At 43.2% G+C, this 26064-nt stretch overlaps 1 protein-coding gene across 6 annotated transcripts in view; it reads left to right on the top strand.

Annotated features, from left to right (window-relative positions):
* Positions 1–4709: 4709 nt before the first annotated feature.
* Positions 4710–26064, top strand: part of Heatr5a (HEAT repeat containing 5A) — a 98118-nt gene continuing 76763 nt past the window's right edge. For 2 of the 6 annotated variants that reach the window (XM_040743110.1, XM_040743113.1), the window contains exons 1-6: positions 4893–5032; positions 17672–17873; positions 20009–20220; positions 21555–21663; positions 23326–23475; positions 24120–24294. In XM_040743110.1, coding sequence (XP_040599044.1) covers positions 17748–17873; positions 20009–20220; positions 21555–21663; positions 23326–23475; positions 24120–24294 — 772 coding nt within the window. In that variant the 5' untranslated portion in view covers positions 4893–5032; positions 17672–17747. Of the gene's footprint in view, positions 4813–4892; positions 5033–14452; positions 14539–17671; positions 17874–20008; positions 20221–21554; positions 21664–23325; positions 23476–24119; positions 24295–26064 lie in introns of those variants that run through there. The other 4 variants (XM_040743114.1, XM_040743116.1, XM_040743111.1 and 1 more) reach the window with 3 other exon arrangements.

Genomic DNA, 26064 nt, shown 5'->3' on the forward strand with positions numbered 1-26064 from the left:
TCCAGAGACCTCCTACAGACTAGCTCACCCTGTGCTGTACCTAATAAACACACAGCTTGGGGTGTAGCTGACCCCAGTTTCACTGTGTGAACATGTGTCTGTGTTTTCTCCATTGGCTCTCCACCTAGCCTGACTTCCAGGACCCACACTCAAGGACAACAGTATAGTTTCCTTCTGGTGTTCTGATACAAATGTCTTGATAAAAGGCAGCATAAGGAGGAAAGGGCTTACTTTAGCCCACAGTTCAAGGTGGCAGGAACAGTCAAGAACAAAGAGAAAATTCATGTATGCATGCCCACTGCTCAACTGATGTTCTCCACATGTATACAATCTAGGACCAAGGGAATTGTGCTACCCACAGTGGGCTGGGTCTTCTGACTTCAATGAACATAATCATGATAATCTCCCACAGACATACCCACAGGCCAACCTGATCTAGACAATCCCTCATTGAGACTCTCATCTCAGGTGATTCTAGATTGTGTCCAGTTGACAAAAATACCAGGTGTAAGGGAAGAGGAAAATGATAGCTGATTATGGACTCATTCTCAAGAACACATCACAGTTTGTCAATTATACGTGTCTGTACATAGAGAATAAAGGCTCCCCTTCCCAATATGTTGATGATGAAATTGATTTTCCTTTCCTGCCAGGCTCATGTGGTTAAGTGTTAGCAACATTGTACCCATAAGGTATTGTTTATATGACCAGTACAATGAAATAACTATAAGTCCTAAGTGGAGATGCCACATGTACTCACTGTTCACAGAAACATAAATGTTTAAAGAAAGTCAAGTAAGTAGAAGTGATTGTCATGCAGAGGTGGTAGGATTATGTTCAAGTAGATGTTGAAATTTTAAAATATGATTCCATGCCTTTAAAATACTTTTTCATACTTAACATATATAATTGAGGTCAGAGAAGGCACTGAATCCCCTGGGACTGGAGTTACAGATGGTTATGAGACACCATGTGGTTGCTGGCAATAGAACAGAGGTCCTCTTAAAGAGCAGTCAACGTTCTTAACCACTGAGCCACTGCTCCAGCCCTACAAAAGCTTTTTTAAGAAGCATTAGTGCAATGTTGAATGCCTGTGCTGTGATAACATGGAAAGCAGCCAACCATGATTCAAAAGGCCTGGTTTTCACACTGGAAACCTTGCCTTCTGGAATCCTACTCCAAACATGCACAAATCACGTCACTTTCTGTAACGAGTCTTTCTCTGTCCTACTAGCCAGCTCCCAAATAATAACACAGAGACGTCTTATTAATTATGAAAGTTTGGCCTATAGCTTAGGCTTGTTCCTAACTAACTCTTATAACTTAGCGTTACCTCCCTGTCATCTTGCACCTCCTGTTTCCTCTCCATCTGGCTGGTGACTCTGCCTTCCTTCTTCCCACATAACTTCTTCCTAGTTATTGGCCATTCAGCTTTTTAATATACCAATCACAGCAATACATTTTCACACAGTGTACAAATATTCCACAACAGCTTTCTGGGCTTATTTCTTCAAAATCACAGTTCCTCCATTTACCTTAAGAAGCTCTTCTTGTAAGAGTAACCATAGAAATATTAGTTTATAAAGTGAAGAGAAGCTGTCTCAGCAAAACACATTCATTTTCCACAGGAGGAAAATTCAAAGATAGAGGTCAAATGCCTTACTTTGGAACAAAATAATAAACTTCATGCATGTGTACTCTATTTCTTTATCTGATGAGAGATTGAGGGCTGGGAAAGAACTCAAGTGCCCTTAGGATCAAATAGGAATGTAATTGTGGTCATATCTTGTATAAAATACTGTTAAATACATGGCGGCAATAGTTACCTGTGCTCAGTAAGCCTGTGTAGAGTTACTAGTGAGTAGAGTAACTACTTCCTTTGAGAATCAGCAGCTCAGGACTGTTTGCTTGCCATTGTGGGTCAAAATCCATGATGATATGTTTAAACACATTGAATATTTATAATGGTGCTTTGCCTACCGAGGGACTCCTACCTAGCTTTATATTCTTACTGGAAATTTATACAGTTAGAGAAAGTAACATAACTTCATGAGTGTATGGTGGGGGATGTCCTTCTGTATGCTATGAATATGTTTCTCTTATTGGTTGATGAATAAATGCTGCCAGTAGCCAGGCAGGAAGTATAGGAGGGCCTACCAGACTAGGAGAAGACTGGGAAGAGAAATGCAGAGAGTCTCGAGGGAGATGCCATGTCATCACCAAAGGATTAACATACCTGAGCATTACGGTAAGCCTCAACCTCATGGCAATACATAGCTTTATGGAAATGGGTTAATAATTAAGAGAGAGCTAGCCAATAAGAAGTCTGAGCCATCGGCCAGACAGTTTATGATTAATACATAAGCCTCTGTGTGTTATTTGGCACTAAATGCCTGTGGGATCAGGACAGGACAGAAACTCCTTCTTCAAGTAAACGTATACTGGTGAACTCCATGAGTATGAATATACAAATATTTTCTAACTGCATCCATTGATTCCGGCTGGGCAGTAATATTGCTACTGCAGCAGCAAGCAAACCTACTGCTTCAAGATGCAATTACCCATTAAAAGGAACCAGGGCTTCTCAAGAAATTGCTGCATTCTACCCTGGTGAGCCTGGGCTATCTTAATTATGCTAGAAGGTAAAGGTGTGCCAAGAATATGGAGACACGTCTTCAAGGGCTCAGAATCTGGATGATGGGTAGGGTGTATGCATAAGGCTTACAATGTGTTACATCTTTTAAAATGTCTAGCCATAGAATTTTGGGAAACAGCTCAAAACACAAAGACAGAGAAGCAAGAATGAAGTGCCTACTGAGAAAACTTAGGAGAATTTGGTCATAAAAAAAGAGATGAAGGGGCTGGAGAGAGAGAGCTCCATGCTGCTGTTCCAGCGGACCCTGGTTCAGTTCTCACATCAGGAGCTCATGACCACCTTTGACCCCTGTTCTCAGAGCTCCAGTGCTGTCTTCGGGCTTCCGTGGGTGCCTGCGTGCACACAGTGCACATACAGACAAGCACGCATACATATAAACAAAACAAAACCAGAAGGAATGGAGATAAGCCCCGAGTGAATGTGTATAGCTGACATGGGCATGGCCATGTCGAGGACCCAAGGCTTCAGACCCATGGCAGTGGCAAAGCCCTCTTCTGGTTGGACTGTTTACTAATGATTGACAAATGAGTGAAAAACTAGCCACTGCAGCTGATAATGCTGACTACAGAGACCTCCTATAAAGACTAGCTAACCCATCCTTCTGTGCTGCACATAATACATGTGCTAGGTTCCACGGGGGTTGTTGCATAGTTGGTGTCACTCCAACAGAATGCTCATGACCCAACTTTTCTGCACCTAGGTCTGTCCTTTTCTTCATTCCCATACTGCCCCAGTCAGGTTTCTAGGACCAGGCTGTACTGGATGCAGCATAAAACAAAAAAGAAACTCACTAATCTTGCAGAAGACCCCAGTTCAGTCCCCAGAACCCACACCACTGTCTGTAACTCCAGTTCTAGGGAATCTGGTGCCCTCTTTTGGTCTCTGTAGGCACCGCATGTATGGGGTGCACATACACTCACGTAGATACACACACATAAATAAATATAAATGTGAAAGTAAGTAAATAATGGACATACACTATAATCAGCTTAATGAAGTGGAAAATTCTGGATCCAGTGTTCTGAGTTATGAATTTCTAAAGAAGGTTATTTCAGGGACCTTGAAATAAAAGAGCTTCAAGGGATCTTCCTAAGAAAATACACATTAATTATAAAGATGAAAAGAGTAACTTTACAGTGCCATTTAACGGGAAGCAATGAAAACCAAACATAGACACATTTCAACACACCATCACTTGTGAGAGTCTCCAAAGATAACTAGTTTAAATCTAATCATGAATAAATACCAGACAAGCTTAAAATGGAGGCCTTTCTATAAAAACAATGTGTGCCAAGGTTGCAAAAGTCAAAGAAGGACAAAGGACGTATTCCAGATTGAAGGCAGCTAAAGACATGGGTTGCACGTTTCTAGAACACTTACTTTGGAAATGAAGACCTTTAGTATAAAGAACACCATTGAGAACAGCAAAAACGAATGAATCGCACAAGGCATTTGGCTAAGGTAGCTATTATGACTACGTAGAAGGTGCTCAGGCAGTGTGGCATGACCTTAGCAACTTCAAATCTCAAAACTGTCTCGGGGAATAATGGTTTTGTGCTCCGTTTGCAACCTTTTTGTAAGTTTGTTTCAAAACAAACAAACAAACATTACACTCAAACTCCTGGCTGTGACTGGGAGCCACGCATTCCGTGGGCGATCCCCTTACAGTCCTTTGACCGGTTAGCTCCCTTCCGCCTAGGATTTCATCTTAGCCTCCTACAGCTCCGGCTCCGCCTTGAGCTTCTCCAGCCTCCTGCAGTGTCTTCGCCTGCAAAGCCCCAAAGCCGCAACCATAGATTCTGGCCGGTGACAAAAATAAAAATAAAAATAAAAAAAATAGTTGTGGCCGGAATCTCCGGGAGCTCAAGACTGACCCAGGCGAAGTCCCGGACGTGACTTTGGCTCAGGCGCCGCCCCATCGCTCTCTCGGCAGTGGAGTAGTCACGCCTGCCACAGGGTGCGCTCTCTGGCTCGGCGGGCGGCTGGCAGGCCTGGGCGCGGGCGGGGCCGGGCGCTCCCTGCCGCCGCTCCCGCCGCGCTGTCAGCCCCGCCCGCCCGCCCGCCCGCTCCGCCCCGCAGTCGCCTGCGGTGAGCCGGTGCCGCCGTGCTGTGGCGGAGCCGGTAACGTGGCACAGCCGGGACATCTCTGCAGGCAGGCAAGCCGGGGGACGCGGAGGGGCGGCTGGGCGGCGGCGCGCTCAGGGGCTGGGGCGGGGCGGCCGGAGCCGGGTGGCGCGGGACCCCCGGTGGGCGCGGTTCTGAGGACCCGGCCGGGGTGGGACCGAGCCCCCAGGTCCACGGGGTCCCGGCAGCAGCCACAGCCCGGACGCCCGGGACTGACTGCGGCGTGGCGGGTTCCCCACCTCGGCACAACAGGTAGGCGGGGACGGCGGCTGCGGGGCCGGGACGCGGGAGGGGCAAGTCGGGGACCAGGTCAGGTCGCCTGCCCCGGGGCCCGGGGACCCGCCCTGCAGCGCCGGCCGGGCCCCAGCAGCAGGGGGTGGATGTTGCCGTGCGTTGCCCGAAGTTTGCAGGTCTCCCAAGGAAGGAAGGAAAGCCTTCGCTGGGGGGCGTCCGCGCAGTCCGAGGAAACGTTTGTTCGTATTTTTATTTATTCGCTTATTTTTACCCTCTCCACGCCGGCAAGACATCATTTCAAGTGATAGTAACTCTTGAGGAACTCCGTAAAGCTCCTTGTGGTACTTATTGACCATAACGTATGTCTCTGGCAAGTTAAGGTAATTTGAACCGTCAGGTCAGATAAATCTTGCGGTCCTTCGGGTTGTGTGTGTTTTATATGCATGCCAAGCGCCCTGAAGGAGCTTAGAGCCTAGCGATGGCGAGAAGTTTAAGGAAGTTTAAAAGAAAAAAAAAAAAGCCCTATACAGTTAGGAACTTTTAAAAGCAATGCTGGAAGATTCACTTAAGGAAGGAGTCATTAGCGCTGGACTTTAGATGGATGTGGCCAGAATTGTCTGGGTTTATTTCCCAAATATCTTAGGAACTATGTCTGAGGATGAGTTTTACTTTACTATTTATTTGTGTACTTATTTATTTGAGACACGGTCTCAAAGCCGCCTCTGGCTCCAGAGTACTGGAATTAAAGGAGTGCTAACACACCAGGGCAGAGAATGAGATTTTAAATGGACATGCAAACTTTGACGTTTACCTTACTTTAGAACCGTTGACTTTTCCTTTAACAAGTAAAGCCGGGAGTAGTATCTCACACCTGTAGTTTAGCGTTTAGGATGTTGAGACAAACATGGAGAGTTCCAAGCCAACCTGGGATTATGTAGAGGGATCCAGGCCAGCTTAGGCTAAGTAGTTTCAAAAAATGAAATCAAGGAGGCAATTTAATGTAATGCTAAGTCAGAGAAGGTTTGGTTTGTTGCACCTTGGAATGCAGGTATTTTTTCGTAGATAGCTGTAGGACTTTAACCTTCGGTCCTGTTTATGGATTCCAGATTAGGGCACCTTTACTCGTTCTTCCATTATTTTAGTGTGTGTGGGGGGGGGTAACGTGCACACGTATGTGCAGGCACGTACACCCATGAATATAGGTTGATCTCGCTTTCACCTTGTTTGAAATAGAGTGTCCCCCTAAACTGGAGGATAAGGTGGCAGCCTGCAGGCCTTGACAATCTTCCCCTCTCTGCCACCACAGTGATGGATTCGAAGCGACTGCCCTCCTCTTTTTATATGGTTTGCACTCAGGCCCTCATTCTCACCCAGGTAGCCTTCTTACCTGCTGAACCATCTCCCCAGAATCCCAAAGTACCTCTAAAAATTTTTTAATTATCTAAAATTAACCTCATCCATTTAAACTAATGAATATACTCTCTGTGGGAAAAATTAAGGTTCTTGGTTTTTGCCCTGTGAATTTTAACCTTCTTTCTCCCTCCCCTCCAGCTAAATTTTTAAAAGGGTAGTTGCTAACAACCTTTATTTAGCCTTTCTTATGAATAAAATAAGGAATTAACTTCTGGGCATTCTAAATTCTTGATTACCTGTTAAGTGACATTGAGTCTTGTGTGATGCATTAATATTCTCACGGTATTGTTGAGGAATTTGAGTGGCCTTTCATTGAGACCACAAAAGCAAAAGAAAGCCAAACGTCCCTTCTGAGGACCCTCTGACTTCTAGGTCCAGTGTAGTGGCATGAGGGTGTGGCTCTTCTGCTGCAATTACCTGGTTTAATCATTTCAGTCTCTGGAGAGTGAAGAAAAGGGGAGGGGCTTTTTATGTTTTGACAACTGATCTTTAATTTAGATCTTGTTTGGTTTATTTGGTTGGTTTTTGTTTTTTAGTTTGATCACTGATCTGCATCTCTCTCTCTCCTCCAGTACTGGGAATCCAGTGCAGGGCCTTGAGCCTCATCCCCCGGCTTTTAATATGACCGTCGTGATGTCTATCCTAAGTTAGTTTTGCTGCAGACTTCCCCTTTAACCGTGGCTAATGACAGTGTTGAATTGCTAGATCAGTTAGAATATTATTGAAATGTAGACCTGGAATTGAAAGTGTTTTTATAGCAAGAATCAAATGGGATTGCTTCTTGGCCTTTTGGCTAAGATCAAAGTGTAGAGCAGGATGGGATTTTACAACTCTGAGTAAATACTCAGCAGATTGAAATTGGATGTTTCTCTAGAATTACATTTTGTTTTGTTTTTTTAAGCACCTATATAGGTATGGAATCTCTCCATGCTAATTCTGAAGTCCAAAAGGCTGTGAAATGTGTTGTTGTTGTTGTTGTTGATCTCATTTGTTAGCATGGCTTGAACTGATGAAGGTGCTATTTGTAGTCATTATTATCTCACTGTATGTGAATATTCTTTTTTTTATACTATAGAAATAACACTCAGTTTGATTGACAGAGGGCTTCCCACATCAATGTGGAGATTTGATGCAATAGACTGTATATTTACTCTGTAAAATGGGTGGGCCATGACAGAAGCTGCTGGAAGGCAGAGAAACGAGAAGTTATTCCAAGGAGCTGTCATTGCAAAATGAGGTGTCTCACTGGGCATCTGGCAGGGGAGTGAGAAGCTCTGTCTGCCAAGAAAGCCTTCAGGAAGGTACGACTCCAAGAGGCCAGATATGTGTTACGGATTACACTGTGGAACCACGGTGGGTAACCGTGGAACTGTGGAGCCACGGAGATGAGCTGGAGTGCTGGACCACAATGTAATAAGGGTGAATCTGTGTTAGCTAGAGTAGGAGCTGTAAACAGGGGAAGGGGGAGAGTAATCCTAAATAAACTGCATCTCATAGTGAAACACGGAAGCTCTAAGTGGCAGATTGTGCAAGCAGCACCTACAGGAATAGAGTTTTTTTAGAAGTCCTGGCTTGCAGACTCTGCCATGCTTGGGGATGGTAGCATCTCCTTTACTTTACAGTGCCTTATTTCTCTCTTTTAAAGGTGCCCTTATTGAATAGTGTTCCATTTCTTCCATTACCTTTAGCTGCCTGCTCTGGATTATTCCTCGTCTCGGGGTTTGCCCTTTCATATTTAATATACTGTACTATTCCACTCTAACGACAATTGAGATAACTGGATTATTAATCATATCAAAATGGAATGAATAGGCTTTGAGGGAATTATGTCAAACTTGTAAGTTCTCAAACAATGAATTGCTGTTTAGATCTCTTTGTTTCTTACTTTCTGGTACTGAATTTTCAACTAGGAGCCAAGTGACAAGACTGCTGGACATTGTGACTTTTAGAGGAGTGTCAGGGCGGGAGATGCTGGCAAGTAAAGCTTCTTTACCTTAAAATATGCCCTTGGGTTCTTCCATCTCAAAACGAGGCAGGAGAGTTTGTTATGTGAAACGGAGAATTTTTTTTAAAGAAATAAATATCAAGGAATATTAAAACTGCACTAATACTGTAAGTACTTACCGACCTGCCATCCAGGTTAAGAAGACTCTCTGGTCTTTGAAAAACTTAGCACTTTATGAAAAACTCCTAAGTACTGAAGACATAGCAGAGTGAAGAGAAGCGAAGGAACAGTGGGCTATAAAGTTTATTAAGATGTGTCAGCAGCTGTGGTAGTCATCGTTATTAACAGCGGTCATTAGCAGCAGTGTGAAGTAGTTAAAGGGACGGAGACATTGAAACTGGACATAGATTTTACTTTGTTCTGCATAAATAGTGCTTTAGCTTTGGACAGATGTTCTCCCTCTCCTCTGCCTTGGGAGGTCATTTCTTCCTTCCTTTCTTTCTTTGCTAGCGATCAAACCCAGGGTTTCATGCCTGCTATATAAGTGATTTACCATTGGGGCATAGCCACAGCCTGTAGACAGATTTCTTAACGCATTATCTTTGTCTATACCAATAATACTCAGAGCTGGGTCTGGTGCCACAGGTCTGCACTGCTGGCTGCTCTGGTGAGCTAAAGAGAGAGTGAGCTGGTTAGCTTTGTCATCTTGACAGAAACCAGACTTGACTGAATCAGGGCCCTCAACTGAAGAATTGTCCTGACTACTGATTGATGGAGGTGGGCTCGTGGACTGTGGCCAATTGTTTCATAGAATGGCTCTGATTTCTCTGTAGACCAGACTGGCCTCGAACTCACAGAGATCGGCCTGTCTCTGCCTCCCGAGTGCTGGGATTAAAGGCGTGCGCCACCAACGCCCAGCATGAATTGTTAATTTAGAAGATGAGAATTCTGGGAGGAGTGCAGACAGGCAGTGGAGCCCGGCTTCAGAAATTTCAGAAGGAAGTTTGAGAGTGTCTAAGACCATGAAGGCCACTTGTGTGCTATTTGAATTAAGAATCTGTAGAAATAACACCTTTGAGTTACTGAGACAACAGATACTGGTTGGCTGGGACTGAAATACCAGCTGTGATCAACAAGAGACTAGTATCGTTGAGGAGAAATTTTCTGGGGAGTGTTTCTTTAGGATCAGCACATAGAAGCTGTGGTTCAGAGGGGTTCAAGGCTGCATCGCCATCTGGCAGCTGAACTCAGTGATGTGTGTCTCCTATGTAGTGCTGGTTTTGGAGGCATGAAAGTGCAGGATTAGAGGGGGTATGGAGAGAAGCTGAGGCTTGGCACCGTGTAACAGCAGGTCAGAGTCCCTGAAGAGAGGCTAGGAGGCCATTGGTGAAGGTGTAGTCTTTGTTGCAGACCCCAGCATATTATGGATACCAGTGCTATGAGGTGACCACTGAGAACATCAGCAGGTGTGGAGTGGAGCTGGCCTGCTCCTGTGAGACAGCCTGTGTGTGTTACGGGCTGCAGAGCAGGAGAAGTGGAACTTCCCCAGTCCAGAGGATTGTGCGTTCCAGATGCTGGGCGTGGAGCTAAAGGACTTGCCGGGTGTTGTTTTTGTGTTGACTTGAGCATAGCTATGCTCGTTTTTCCCCTCTTGGCATAAGTATCTGACTTGTTTTTAATTATACACGAGCCCTCAGTTGAGAAACATTGGACTTTTTGTTTTGTTTTTGAAATAAGTTTGCCCTATGTATCCCTGGCTGTCCTAGAATTCATTATGCAGACCAGACTGACCTCAAACTCAAAGATCTTCCTGTCTCGGCCTCCTTGGTTTAAAGGGTGTGTGCCATGATGCCCAGCTTTTTTTTTTTTCCAGACAGAGTGTCTAATAATATCTCTTTGGCCACCCTGGTACTTTGTAGTATTTACTTTTCTGTTGCTGTGATAAAACTACAGCCTAACGCAGTACACAGAAAGAGAATTTATATGGGCTTACAGTCCCAGAGCAATAAGAGTCTATCATGTCGAGGAAGCATGGCAGTAAGTAGCAGGCATGGGGCCAGGAACAGGAAGCTGAAAGTTCACATCCTAATACTAGCATGACGCAACAAGATCAAACTCCGAAGTATGTGGTGGTTTGAAAGAAAATGGCGAAGGTGTGGCCTTGTTGGAGGAAGTGTGTCACTGTGGAAGCTCAGGCTTCACTCAGTGTGACTCTGTCTACTTCCTGTTGCCTGCAAATCAACATGTAGCAGCTGCCTCTCCAGCACCATGTCTGCCTGCATGCCACCGTGTCCCACCTGATGGTAATGGGCTGAAAACTCTGAACTGTGTAAGTGAATCACACCAATTAATGTTTTCCTTTGTAAGAGTCGCCCTGGTCATGGTGTCTCTTCACTGCAATAGAAACCCTAACTAGAACAAAGTAGCGCAAACTTTTAATCTCAAAAGCCCATCCTAGTGTTGTACTTCTTCCAGTAAGTCTACACCCCTAAGCGTCCCCTAACAGTGCCACTGACCAGGACTAAGTGTTTAAATGCCTGAGGGGGGGGAGGGCGGACACGATTCTCATTCAAACCACCACAGATAGGCCTAGAGAGTTGGCTCAGATGCTAAGAGTCCTTAGCAGCTCAGCAGTTGTAACACAAATAAATAAAAGACCCAGAGACTGATATTGGTGTTTAAGCTTCAAGTTGAAGATCAGAAAAACAAAGCAGTTTCTTACTTCTACCTCAGGCTGAATGGGCTGGTTCTGTCTCCATGAGCTCTCACCAAACCTCAGACTATAACCTTTTCTCACTATGGCTGGAGAATGAATGCCTCTCTGAGACTATGTTTCTGTCTTACATACTTCCCTCATGTTGGGATTAAAGGTGTAAACTGTAATTCTCTTTTAGACTGATTCAGTCTTGTGTAGATCTGGATGGCCTTGAACTCAGAGAGATCCGGCTACTTAATCCTGAGTCCTAGGATTAAAGATGTGTACCACCACTTCCTAGCTTCTGGCTGCTGGGATTAAAGGTGTGTGCCTGGCTTCTATGGCTTGTGGCTGACTTTGCTTTCTGAATCCTGAGAGAAGCTTTGATAAACCATAAATGATATTTCACTAGAAGCAGTTGATGCCAAGGACCTGGGTTCAGTTCCCAGCACTCACTTGGTGTTCACAGCCATATGTAACTCCAGATCTTGACTTCCAAGAAATCTGATGCAGGCGCGTGCGCGCGCGCGCGCACACACACACACACACACACGTTCAAACACAAAAATACTCATACACATAGACTAAAAGCAACTGGAAGAGGAAGAGAAGTGTAGACCAGTCTGGCCTCAGGTTCCCAGAGAGCTGTCTGCCTCTGTCTCCCAAGTCCTAGGATTAGTACCCAATGGAGATACTGGATTTTTAAAGAGAACTTGGACTTTTAAAGCATTGAATATTTTTTTAAAGACTGGATGACTTTAAAGTTGAACTATGGGGTGTGTGTGTGTGTGTAGTTAACATGAAGTCTTAGGGACAAACAAGAAAGGAAAGGTTATGGTTGAATATTGAAGTGTTTGTCAGTTGTGCTGTTAGTTTTGTCAACTTGACAGAAACTGAATTCACCTGAGTAGGGAGCCTCAACTAAAGAGTTGTCCTGACTGCTAACCCATGTAGGTGAGCGCAGCCCACTGTAGGCAGTGTCGAGCCGGGGCAGGTTGCCTTAGCTGTGTAGGAATAGTAGCTGAGCAAGCCAGGAAGCAGCATCCCCTTGTCTCTGCTTCAGTTCCGGCCTCCAGGTTCCCTATGTAAGCACCTGCCGTGGCTTGATGATGGGCTGTGATGGAAAGATGAAGCCAATCAAAACTCTTTTTAACTTAAGTTGGTTTTGTCCAGTGTTTCATAGCAACAGAAAACAGACTAGGATAGGAAGGATCACAAGTCCAAGGCCTGTCTAGACTACAGAGTTGGAGGCTAGTCTTAGCATTCATGAGACCGCCTCAGAATAACAGAGGGCACATAGCTCCGTAGTAGGGGGTTTGCCTAGCATGCGCAAGATCCTAGTTTAATTCCCAGTTTTCCTTGGTGGTTGTTAGCTAAATTTCAATGTTAGGATTAAATGATAGAGTGAATGTAAAATTTTGGCTAGTAGATCCTCAGAAAATAGATGCGCAGCTGTGTTTGTTTTCTTTGTTTTAGTTTTTTTTTTCTTCAGCTTTCTCTGTGTTGTCCTGACTGTTCTGGAATTCACTGTATAGACCAGGCTAGCCTAGAACTCACAGAGATCCACGTGCCTCTGCCTTGAGAGTGCTGGGAATAAAGGCGTGCATTCTTAGTGTTGGTTTCTGTCGCTCTGTCTTCCCTGACCCTGAACACTTCAGGGCTTCTGTCTGTAATTGGACAGAGAGTGATCAGGACCAGCTGTCCTCCAGTGGGAATTCCCAGTGCAATCTCTCTTTCTTAGATCTAATTTGCCATTTTCTTATCCCTGAGAGTAACATGCAATCCGTTGTTGGAAACCAAGGGAAGAAAATAAATTCCGTGGCCACCTCTGGCCCTTTCTCAATCTAACCTCCTTCCAGTTCTTTGCCCGTGTGACTCCCGTTTCTTTCCTGTCCCACCCTGTTTCTCTGTACTGTGGACTGTGTCCCCATGGCTCTTGGGGCATTGTGCATGTACTATCCCCGTGCCTTGTAATGTGAAATGGTGAGAAAAACGTTCTAGTCCTGCCAGGTTTGAGAAATATCTCGAAGTCTCTGTATAGCAAATTAATTTTTACTACATATGTATATTTTTTCGTTTATATTAAAATAAGGTCTTTGGCATCGGGCGTATGGCAGGAAAACGTAGACCTATTTGGTTCCATGGGTGTATATTCAGAATTATAAGAATCGAAATTTAAATTTGCGATAGCAAACCATTTTCAATTTGGAAAGGGTGTGAGCATGCAGTTACTTTAAAATAGAAGCCCTAGCTAATGCCTTGTGTGCCTCAGGAGGTCCTGTTAGCAAAACCAGAGAGACTAAAGGTGGAGACGGAGCTGAAGCTGCTATGGTGCCTTTTGAGTAGTGAGAAAAGTGTTTGACATTTAATCCCAAGTGTCGTGTAAGACTTGGCACTTGATCCCTTCTGGACTTGGTTCCATTCACTCTAGTGATTCACATTCCCTGGGGGAAACACTGACTGGCCAATCCCGTACATTCATCTTGTATCTGATATTCTTCTTGACATTATTTTCTTTCCCTCAAAATAATTCTACAAAACCAAAACAACTAAAAAGATTATGTGTGTATTTAGGAAAGCTACCGATTTTCCACCTACGTTTTCCCATTTGGAAGGGAGGCAATAAAAATAACTGCTCCAAGGCCTGGAGAGCAGGCCTGGTGCTTAAGAGCGTGTGCTGTTGTTGCACAGAGCCTGAGTTCAGTTCTCAGAGAAGCAAGGGCTGGAGGAGATGGGTTGGCAGTTAAGAGTGCATACTGCTCTTGCACAGGACCCTGGTTTAGTTTTCAGTACCCACTTCAGATAGCTGCAGCCACCCAGAACTCTAGCTCCAGGGGATCCACAGGCATTCATGTATACGCACAGACTTTAAAAAATAATAACAAATTTTTGAAAAAATAGCTATGTTATTGACATTTTGAAGGTTTATTCAAGGAAATGTTGCACATTTAAAAGTATTACACAGCTGCCATAGTAAGTGATCAGATAATATTAGCAGCTGTTAAAATTGCTGCTGTCATTAGAATTGGAGCAGTGGTCTTATTAAGTCAGTTTCTTCGAGCGACTACTAACTGTACTTGGAAAAATAGATCCCAACTAGGTGTGGTGCTGCATGGCTGGCATCCAAACTACTGAAGAGGCTAAAATAGGAGGATTGCAAGAAAGGCTAGTTTAGGTAGCGTATAGCATGACTTCACCTAAACAAAAAAAGGAAGCACATGTCTAAACATATTGCTGTGTGTTCACTTTCAGTAGATGAATCAGTTCATAACCACAACAGAAATATGAGTGGAAGAGGAACTAGGAAAGTGAAGTTTCTCCGTGTGTGTAGGGTGTGGCTGCATTACAATTTAAAGGAGACTACACTGACTCTGCAGCCGCCTTCTGAAAGCCAGCCTGCAGGTCAGAGCCTGTGTCTGCTGTGCTCGCTTCTCCCTTCAGAGAGCAGGCGTGCCGATCTCAGGTGGGAAGGTGAGATCACCGCTTTTAAGAGTGGAGTGTACGAGGGCTGCATGGGAGGCATTAGTGGGAACTTTGTGCCCTGCTTTGGTCTCGAGCTTTTCTGCTGAATTATTTATTATCACGTTGTATTAGCTATTTTGCTTCTTGATAGATCATTTTACACCACAATATTGCTGCTGTCTGAGGAAGAAAAACGTCTTCTCAGCAGCTCTGTCAGCCTCCTGATGACAGGGTAATTTGATTCCTGAAATTGTCACTTGCCCTGGTGATTACAAGAACATTTCTCTATGCACTGAGGTTATTTTTCCTTCTAGGGTCATAGATGTGGAGGACAAAAGGACTGTGTGCTTAGTAGGTTTCTTCTAAGAAAGTATTCCTCTAGCATTTCTAAATTCTGTCCTTAATCAGAGATACTGTAGCCAGTTTGTTTTGATAAGTCTTTCTCCTTGAGTGTGTGGCATGCATGTATATAAGCATGTTTGGGACTAGGGAACATGTGTGAACGGTCTATGCAGGAAAATGCCTGAGCACGCCTGTGAAGCTGCAGTTTGACCTACCTTATTCACTGAGGCATAGTCTGTCAGTGAGCCCAGACTTCCTCATAGCTTGCTCCAAGGATCCCATTTCTCCTTCCCAAATGCTGGGAGGATAGGCAGGTGGCCATGCCCACCTCTCCTTTACAAGAATGGGTTCTGGGCTCCCGATTGACCACACCATGTGGCAGATTCCCTAGCCACTTCAGCAGCACTTTTAATTTAAGCAACGGAAGAGATTTTTAAGCAAGAGCTAGAATTGATGTTATTTCTGTAAAAATCTTAGCAGCATTGTCTGCATTGTTCTTTTGGTCTGTTTGTTTGGATACAGGATTTCACATAGCCCGGGGTGGCTTCAGTATAGCTGTGTGTCTAAGGCTAGATAATCTTTAGCTACTGCCTCACTTCCCAAGTAATGGGGTTACCAGCCACAGCACCATGCCTGGGTGTTTGTCTTGTTCTTTGCTCCTTAAAAGTGACACCTCCAAAATGACTCTAGGTGCCATGTCATGGACAATATTAGGCATGTTGGCAGAACTGATTGGCAAGAGGCCACCGATTGGGAAGATAGCCAAACCGATTGGGAAGATAGCCAAAGCACAGATGTGAAAAGACAGTTACCGCTGAACAGAGGTGGTTTTTTGGACAGGGATATGTCCTAAAATGTAGACATGGGTCTGTAGCAGCTGACATAAGTAAGACAACATGCAGAGTCTTTCACGGGCCTTTCAGATATCTAGGAACTATGGTGATCTGGTAGTGTCAGTATGTTACACTAAGAAGCACTCAGAAAGAAAGAAAATGAAATAAAACCTTCCTACATCTTAACACCTGATTTTCTAATGTATCCTACTGGCTTTTCTATTACAATATTTTTGCTTAGGGAAACATGAGGCATGCATTTTTAATATTTTAATTACCTGTAGCAGCCAGTCTATACTTGGTGAAATATTGAACTCATTTCTTTTTGATGCCTTAGAGAACTTATCTGTGTATGTGTATGTCCCTTAATATGTACCTCAGTTTCCCCTCCTTTCCCCCAGACAGGGTTTCTCTGTGTAACAGCCCTGGCTGTCCTGGAACTCCATTGGTAGAGCAGGGAGACCTGGAACTCACAGAGATCTGCTTGCCTGTGCCTCCCAAGAGTGCTGGGATTAAAGCCTGACTTGCTTCATGTTCTTGCTGCTTCTCCTGCTGTGGTTTTGTCTCCTAAAAGGGGTCTTGCTGTGTTCCTAAGCAGGCATCTGGGCTCAAATGATCCTACTCTCTCAGTTGCTTCCATAGATGGACTAGAGGTTTGCATCATCACATTAGAGTAGTAGTATTTTTTGTTTTGTTTTGTTTTGTTTTGTCTTTTGACACAGGGTTTTTCTGTATAGCAGCCCTGGCTGTCCTGGAACTTGCTCTGTAGACCAGGCTGCCCTTGAATTCTCAGAGAACTGCCTGCCTCTGCCTCCCAAGTGCTGGGATCAAAGATGTGCACCACCACACCTTGCTAGAATAGTAATATTTTTAATAAGATTAACTTTAGTGTGTGTGTGTGTGTGTGTGTGTGTGTGTGTGTGTGTGTAAGTCAGAGGACAACTTGCAGGAGTCACTTTTCTGTTTCTACTATGTATGTGGGTCCTAGGAATTGAAGTTAAGCTTTTGCCTGCTGATCTATCTCTCTGGCCCTCAAATAGTACTATGTATTTATTTTGTAGATAGCTTTTAAAAATTACTTGAATAATTTTTCTGCATTTTATTGTAATCTTTTTTTTTAAAGAACAAAAAACATAGACTAGTTAAATGATCCCTCACATGTCCACCACTTAACATTTTGCCATATTTTACCTTTGAGTTGATCATTTAAAAATACATTACCGCAACATACTTAAGCACAAACTTCCTTAAAAAATAAAGTGGTCCCATGCTCATATCACTTGTTAAAGTTAGTGTGATTTTCTTGTCGTGTGCAATCTAGAAAGGCTTGGTGTGCCAAGATGCTGTTGATGCTGGGTCTGGGTCACACAGGTGTGAGCCATGCTTTACGGTTCTGGAGAAATCCCCCACGTATCATCAGAAACATCAAACTCCAGTAAGGTTACTCTGTTGGTGGAGATGGGTGGTCCTAAAATGCCTCAAGCCGCAGATGGTTCTTGATTGGACAAGAGCAGACGACCCAAACCAGAGTAGGGAAATGGCCAGCTTGTCTACAGGGTTTTAGTAGGATGGCTAGCTATTTGGTCACTTGTTAAATACCTATAACATATTTCAATAAAAATGTATTTTGGGTACAATGAATACTGAAAATCTAACAATGACCTTAGTTGACCCTGAAATTTGGAGAGCTTAAGTGGATTATCTCTTGGTTTTGGTGATTTTGTTTTGTTTTTGCCTGTTGACAATCTGCCCTCTTTTGCCTGTCTGTCCTTTTGAAAATAGATACTGACTGGGAAAATGAATTTGGGTCAGCTAACTGGAACTTACTACTGGGACCTTTCTGGGATTCACCCTGCAGCAGTTCTAAAGATATATTTAGCTAGGCTTTTACTTCTTGTAGAAATTTCCAGCATTCTGCTTGCCTTCCATTTACTCCCCTTTCAAAGTGTGTTGTTTTTCCATTGCAGGTTTTGTCCTTACGTATACTGACTGTGTTTATAAATGAGAAGACTTGTAACCAGCTAAGAGAATTTGCTGCAAGGAATGGAATTAGCTCATAGCCTGCTGCTCAATGAAGAAGCATTCAATCAACTAGGCGAAGTTCAGAAGGCTGAGTTTATTTTTGAGTGGCTGAGATACTTGGAGAAGCTTTTGCTAGCAACCAGCAGGGTGGGTAACATCCCAAAGGCTGTTTTTGTTCTGTAATGTGCCAGCAATGTTTGGTTCCATCAGTTTGTTTTCTTGCTTTGTCTATAGTCACCTGTTAGTTTGTAAAAGGTACAGTTTCGTAAGACTTAGCAGTGAAATGTGATAGATTCCTTGCCCCTCCTGAAATGTTGCTCTTAACTTTACAGCTTTAAAACAGCAGAAAGAAATTAGGCAATATTTGTTGTATTACTTTAAAAATACTTGTAACACTTGGGCTGGCAATGTAGCTCAGTAGTAGTGTGCTGACCCAGAATGCTTGAAGCCTTGAGTTGAGCCTCGAGTACTGCAGAGCACTAGCACAAGTGCACACACACACACACACACACACACACACACACACACACACCACTTAATCATAAGCACTGTGTATTGTGTTTCATCTTCAGTATCTTTTGCATCCTGTATTTCTCTAAATACATAAAGTCCTGATGTCCTATGGTGCCAAAAAATACCACTGGAATTTCACTTTCAAAAACTGTAAGAAGTGTGAGGAGACCATGAATCAAAAAGCCCTTTTATACTCCTGCTCATTAAGCTCATGAAATAGATGCAAAGAAAGAAAACTGATTTCTCATGTGTGTGCCTACTCCTTTGACCATGCTACATTCATGGACATGAGGTAGCAATTCTGGACACTCTAGCATCTATCTAAAGTGGGGACATTTTATATAATTACAGTGTTATATGTAACACAAAAGTGATGTAGACACTCACGAGGGAGCTCTGAGTTGTACATGCCAACACACATACACACACACACACACACACACACACACACACACACACACACGGATACATGTAGGACTTAACAAAATATACATGTTTGTTAATTTAAAACTGATTTTAACTCATTTAAAAACCCTCTAGTTCTGAAATGATTTTTATCAGACTCTATAACATAAAATATTTGATACATCTGTGTATCTTCAAGAAGAAATTTATAGATTTGGGGAAATAAGCTTAACAAAAAATAAAATTCTGAGGCTGGAAAGATGGCTCAGTGGTTAAAAGCACTGGCTGTACTTCCAGAGAACCGAGGTTCAATTCCCAGCACTCACAAGGCAGCTCACAACTGTCTATAACTCCAGTCCTAGGGTATCCAATGTCTTCTTCTGGCTTCCAAGGGCTCTGGGTAACATGTGGTGCACTGGTATGCATGTGTACCTATGTGCAAAATGCCAAGATACTTAAGATTTTTTTTTTTTTTTTTTGGTTTTACGAGACAGGGTTTCTCTGTATTGTTTTGGAGGCTGTCGGTCCAGCCCGGCCTCAAACTCACAGAGATCCGCCTGCCTCTGCCTCCCGAGTGCTGGGATTAAAGGCATGCGCCACCACCGCCCGGCAATACTTAAGATTTTTAAAAAGGCATCTTTTTTATTTTTTCTTTAGACAGTGTTTCTCTGTGTGGCATTGGCTATACTGGAACTCGCTCTGTAGACCAGACTGACCTCGAACTCAGAGATCCACCTGCCTCTGCCTCCTGAGTGCTGGCATTAAAAGTATGTGCCAATGCACCTGGCTAAAAAAAGTTTTTTTGTTTTTTGAGATAAAATTCTATCTAGTAATTGAACAAATACTAACTTGTGGAATTGAGGCCCAAGTGAGGTCCTGAGTGCCATTAGTGTGACAGTGATTTTTTTCAGAGAGCTCATAGGTGAAATAGAGTAACATTGTTAGCATTTGCATTCTTTCATTTGTAAAAAGGAAATTGTGCTGGCCTTAGGAAGACAGAGTACTTCAGGAAGACACTACAGGGTTAGCTCTTGCTTGGACTTGGAGGCCGCTGCCTTACATTGTTCACATAAATGAATGGGATGAGTTGGCTCAGTAAGAAGCCATAAAATCACAGATTGTGTGTCTTTCAAGTAGATGTAGAAGAAATAGATCCCTGTCTTTGCTAATGAATTGTAGTGTGTTTCAGAGTTCCTTCTTGGTGACAGCAAAGCAAAGAATCACTTGTTAGTATAGCACAGTGCCTGACTCTCCAACTTTTGACCCGAATTCAGAATAATCTAGAGTTTTCCTAGGGAAGATTTGTACTGTGCAGTCTCAGGTAGTTATGTTAACTCTGTTGTCTTTTGTTACTTCCTTTGTAGAACGATGTAAGGGAGAAGCAGAAGACTCTTGTTGAACAGCTCTTATCCTTACTGAACAGCTCTCCGGGGCCTCCCACTCGAAAACTCCTTGCTCAGAATCTAGCCATACTTTACAGTATTGGAGACACGTTTTCTGTTTATGAGACAATCGATAAATGTAATGATCTTATTCGTAGCAAAGATGACTCTCCAAGTTACCTTCCCACCAAACTGTGAGTTAAACAGTATAACCTATCTGATACTTGTTTTGAAATTGAGCATAAATTCATTTTGACTTTTCTTTTTTTAATTTTTGTTTTATTTATCTTATTTTATGAGACAGGGTCTCTATGTAGTCTTGGCTATCCTGGAACTCCCTATGTAGATTTGGCTGGCCTTGATCAAAAAGATCTGCTTGTGTCTCTCTCTTGAGTTCTGGAATTAAAGGCATTTGCCACCATGCCCAGCTCAATTTTTAATCTATAAGAATAACAACATTTATCTGGGCAGTGGTGACACACACCTTTAATCACAGCGCTTGGAAGGCAGAAGCAGGCGACTGTGAGTTTGAGGCCAGCCTGGTCTACTGAGTGAGTTCCGGGAGAGCCAGGACTACACAGAGAAATCCTGTCTGGAAAAACCAAAACAAACAAAAAACCACAATATTTTCCTGTCAAGTAAGTCCTTTTGAAGATGTTTTAGGGGAGCTGGAGCAATGACTCAGCAATTAAGGTCCTTGTTGCTCTTGCAGAAGACCTAGCTCCCATTCTCAGCATCCATGACCTGTAACTCCAGTTGCAGGGGATTCAGTGCCCTCTTTTGGTGCATACGGTGCACATACACACATGCAGGCAAAACACCCACACACGTAAAATAATCTTTAAAAAGTTAGGGGCTAAGGACATACAGCTGAGTAGTAGAACACATGCCTAGCATTCAGAAGGCCCTGGATTAAGTAACAAGAATAAGATGGAATGTCACTCATGGCATAGCATGCACAAAGGGCCTTGACTTCAATCCCTGATGCTGTAATCAATAATGATATCAACAAAAAAGACTGATTAAGACATGGCAAGTCTAGCTTTGAGATTGAAAACATCTTCCTAAATTTTTGACTGATGAGTATTTTCAATTCTTTAGATTTTGTTTATTCTTTTATTGAAATCTTAGTAGTAAACTAAGACAATAAGAAAATGTGAGTGCTGCTTCACCACAACTAAAAGCGTTTTAAGGAGGTAGAGAGATGGTTCAGTGGTCGAGAGTGTGAGCTGCTCCCCAGGAGACCTCAGTTGGATTCCTGTCACCATAGTCAGGCAGCTCACAAGTGCCCGGAACTCCAGTTCTAGGGCAAATCTGATGTCCCCTTCTGGCATTTGTGGGTACTGCACTCACATGCACAAAGCCATTCACAGGCATACACATGCCTACATAACTCTGAAATTTTTAGTATCTGAGCATACTCCCCCAAAAGTAAAAGTAGAGCCACCAGAATGGTAGAAGTTTTAGTAACCACATTCACATAGTATTAAGATGGTCATGACTGTTTCTGATTTAAATGTTGTTTCAGTGCTGCTGTGGTGTGTTTGGGTTCCTTGTACAAGAAGTTGGGTAGAATACTGGCTAACGCCTTTACTGATACAGTGGGGAATATTCTTAAAGCTATGAAGAGTGCAGAGGTAAGTGCACCTGAAGAACTCCATGAGAGCATCCTGTGTGATTGTGCTCTCTGGAGTTAATAAAAGGTTGACGTTTTTAAGTATGCAAAGATATCCGTGTAACTTTATCTGCAAATGAAGTATGTCTAGAATATGTATGACACCTGGAAAATAGATAGCTGTTATGCTGGTGCTGGGAAGGAGTAAGCAGTGTGTAGTTAGAGGGAAAGAGCACGGGGTGGAGGGCTGGGACCTGGAGGGCCTTTTATTGCCCGGCCGACAGAATATAATCAGCTTTTTCCCTCTGTACTACGTACAGCATTACTCCCTGGAGCACCTTTGGTTTTTAAGGGCGACTAAATTTAGCTTCCAAGATCCTATAATCTCTCAACAACTATAGTTTTACCAGTTTTTAAATTAAACTAGTGTGTTAATAAAAAAATTAAGTCCTAATATTTAGGACTAAATGTTAAATTCCTAATAGTTAAAAGATCACAACAGTTCTCTCTCTCTCTCTCTCTCTCTCTCTCTCTCTCTCTCTCTCTCTCTCTCTCTCTCTCTCTCTCTCTCTCTCTTTCTCTCTCTCTGCTGTCTAGAAAATAGTTCTGAAGTCATTTATAGAAAGATAGGCCTTGCTGGGCACTGTTGGAGCTCGCCTATAATCCCAGCACTCGGGAGGTAAAGGCAAGTGGTTCTCTGTGAGTTGGAGACCAGGCTTGTCTACAAAGCAAATTCCAGACAGCTAGTGCATTACACAGAGAAACCGTGTGTGTGTGTGTGTGTGTGTGTGTGTGTGTGTGTGTGTGTGTGTGTTGTTTATTTTTGTTTTATTGTGTGAGTGTTTTACCTATATGTATGTATGTGCACCGCATGCATGCCTGATGCTCCTTGGAGGCCAGAAGAGGGATTGGGTCCCATGGAATTGGAGTTATCGGTGGTTGTGAATAGGTCCTGGGAACTGAACCTGGGTTCTCTGGAAGAGAAGTCAGTGCTCTTAACTGATGAGCCATCTCTCCTCCACCACCACCACCCTTTTTGTGGTGAGATTGAATGCAGAAATGACAGAACAGGAACTCTCCATAAGGTACAGCTGTGACCCAGGTTTGAGCTCATAGAGTGCTGGGATATTACTGTATAGAGATGTAATATGTACAGGTAGTATTTTTTAAGTAGAAAATTGAACGGCTTGTGTTGGGTTTGGTTTTGGGGGATTGTTTTTTGAGACATGGTTTCTCTGTGTAACTCTTGCCTGTCCTAGAACTCACTCTGTAGACCAGGCTGGCCTTGAACTCCCAGAGGTATACCTGCCTCTGCCTCTCGAGTTCTGGGATTAAAGATGTATACCACCACTGCTGGTTAGTGTTTCTTTTTTTTTTTTTTTTTTTTTTTTTTTTTTGGTTTTTCGAGACAAGGTTTCTCTGTGGCTTTGGAGGCTGTCCTGGAACTCGCTCTGTAGACCAGGCTGGCCTCGAACTCACAGAGATCCGCCTGCCTCTGCCTCCCAAGTGCTGGGATTAAAGGCGTGTGCCACCAACGCCCAGCTGGTTAGTGTTTCTTAATGTTAGAATAAGTTAGTCGGTACATAAAGAAGTGTGAATTAAGTCTGAAGTAAACACAGTGTTTCATGCTGACCTCTGTGCGGACTTTGCTCATTATTCCTTACATCACTCTTCTCTGTGGCAGTCTCAAGGCCGATATGAGATCATGCTCAGTCTACAGAGTATACTGACTGGACTGGGTGCTGCTGCTGCACCTTGCCACAGGGATATTTACAAAGCTGCTCGGTCCTGCCTAACAGACAGATCCATGGCTGTCCGTTGTGCTGCCGCCAAGGTAAAGCCATAACTGCCACATACCTAAACCTTGTACAAAGTGAGTGAAGTCCTCTCTGAAAGCATTAGGCTCAGCCACCTGGTGTTAGAGCTGTAGCTCCTAAGGTCCGGTGCTGACACATGAGGAACCACAGGCCAGAGGGATGGATGGACTTTCCAAGGTTCACAGCTCCACCTAATGCCTTGCCAGGACAGGAAGGTCAAGCTCCACACTCACAGATGCATTGGGATTGCATGTGTCCCCTCTCTACATGTGTGAACTAAATGTGTATGTTAGAGTTGTTATTGTTCCAGACTATTTTCATTTTTAACAAGTTATCCTTGACATAGTTGAGTGGGCAGTACAGGGAAGTCACTTATTATTGCTTGAATTATTACCGCAGTTGTCATATTTAGTTGACTCTAAAGGTTTTTGTTTGTTTGTTTGTTTTGTTTTTTTAATGGGCTCTGGGAATTGGAAGGGGGTGTCCTCATCTTTTTTTGTACTAGCATGTATGAGTTTTAATAGTTCTTGGTTGTTCCTGTAAACATAAAATACTGGGAAATTGTGTTTTTGTTACACCATTTTATTTGTACAACTTACACAGATCTGAACCTGACATTTGTATTTTGTTTTTTCATTAATTTGTATGTACATTTGCACAGTGTCTTCTTGAGCTCCAGAATGAGGCCGTCTTCATGTGGAGCACAGACCTGGACAGTGTGGCCACACTATGTTTTAAGTCCTTTGAAGGTTCCAATTATGATGTCAGGATTTCAGTTTCAAAGCTCCTGGGCACAGTGTTGGCTAAAGCTGTACTTGCTAAGCATCCGGGAGCAGGTAAGGTTATTTAATTATTTTCAGAGTGTCATCTTTAACTTTCCTCTGTTGATACATACATGTAGCATTACAGCTACCCATTCTTAATATTTGAAAAACAGAATGTGAATCAATGCAGTTTGTGAACGTTGCTATAGATCTGTCAGTCTCAAACAATTCAGTAAAAAATTAGAGGGAGAAATCCAAACAATTCTTGAAGTATAGTATGCTTTACTCCGTTACTGTCTTTTTAAAAAATGAATTTTGGCTGGGTGTGATGGTGTATGCCTTTAACCCCAGCGCTCGGGAAGTAGAGGAAGGAAGATCACTGAGTTCAAGGCCAGTCTGGTCTACAAATCAAGTTCCAGGACAGTCAGGACTACATAGAGAAACCCTGTCTCAAAAGAAACACAACAAACAAGAATTTTGATGTAATCGTGTTATGCAATAAGACATAAGGCTTAAATATTAAAAATTATCTTAAGGCTATATTTTATTATATTTGGCTTATTGTTTTCTAGATTGGTAAAAAAGGCATAGGTGATGTGGATAATTGCAAATGATGTATGTACTAATCTCTTAGTATATTAGCCAGGGATTTCTAAAGAAATAGATGTGATAGAACAGACATATATATTAAAAATGGGTTTATTAGAGTGACTTTCAGGCTGTGTAAGCCTGTGGCCAAGTAGTTCAATAATGACTATCTTTTGGCAGAAGGGCCAAGGATCTAGTAGCTGTTGAGTCCACAAGACTGGATGTCTCAGCGGTCTTAATCTGGTATTGGTGTCCCAGGGAGGTCCCAGAGAGCTGCCAGTTTTCAGTCCACACTGGAGGCCTGAAGGTTCTAACGCTAGCGAAGGAAATGACTCAGCAACAGGGTAGATGAACTTGCCAAAAGAATGAGGACAAACAGACAAAAAGCAAAAACTTCCTTCTTCAGTGTCTTTTTATGTGGTCTTCCACCTCAAATAATCATAATGAGAAAAATCCTCACAGTGCAGGCAGTTTTTCTGTTCCACCAGTTGCTCTCAAATAAGTACATGGAGACTTATGTTAATTACAAATGCTCAGCCAAGAGCTCAGGCTTGTTACTAGCTAACTCTTACATTTAACTTAGCCCGTGTTTCTCATCGACACTCTGCCACAGCTTGCCCGTCTTGCTTCTCTCTGCATCTGCTTGTGACTCCAGACTGCCCTCTTCTTCCCCCCACCTTTCTCAGTTTAGCTCTCCTGCCTAACCTTACCCTGCTCAGCTATTGGCCAGTCAGCTTCATTGTTAAACCAATCACAACAACATATATTCTCACCAGTATAAAGGAGTATTCCCCAACACAAGTGCCCAGCTGCTTGGGTTTTAGTTAATTCCAGTTGGAGGCAAGTTGACAACCAACTTTGGGATCCCGGTTGGCTTCAGTTCTTTTAAGTAAATATTCACAAATGGGATGGCTGTATTGTACAGTGCTTCTAGTTTTAATTTTTTTATTTGGGATTTGTGGGTTTGCCCCACCATATCCAGTTTATCAAGCACTAGGCTTAAAACCCAGGGCTTTGTCTATGCTATACAAGCAGTGCATTCCTGGATCCCTCCTTCTAGGTACTTGGTCCAAAGTCTGTAGGTCACCTTTGACTCCCCTGGCACTCAGCATCTGTTGAGCTGTGCTATAAGTGTATCCAGACTAGAGACCCTGGAGCATGCTTAGTTCTGGGTGGAGCACAGAAAGTTCAGGATGAGCCTTGAACTTCCTGGGCCAAAACCAGGGAGGTTCTACGTTGTAGAGAGATGTCTCC

Source organism: Mesocricetus auratus, unplaced genomic scaffold, assembly GCF_017639785.1.
Source record: "Mesocricetus auratus isolate SY011 unplaced genomic scaffold, BCM_Maur_2.0 Super-Scaffold_15014, whole genome shotgun sequence".
NCBI lineage: Eukaryota > Metazoa > Chordata > Mammalia > Rodentia > Cricetidae > Mesocricetus > Mesocricetus auratus.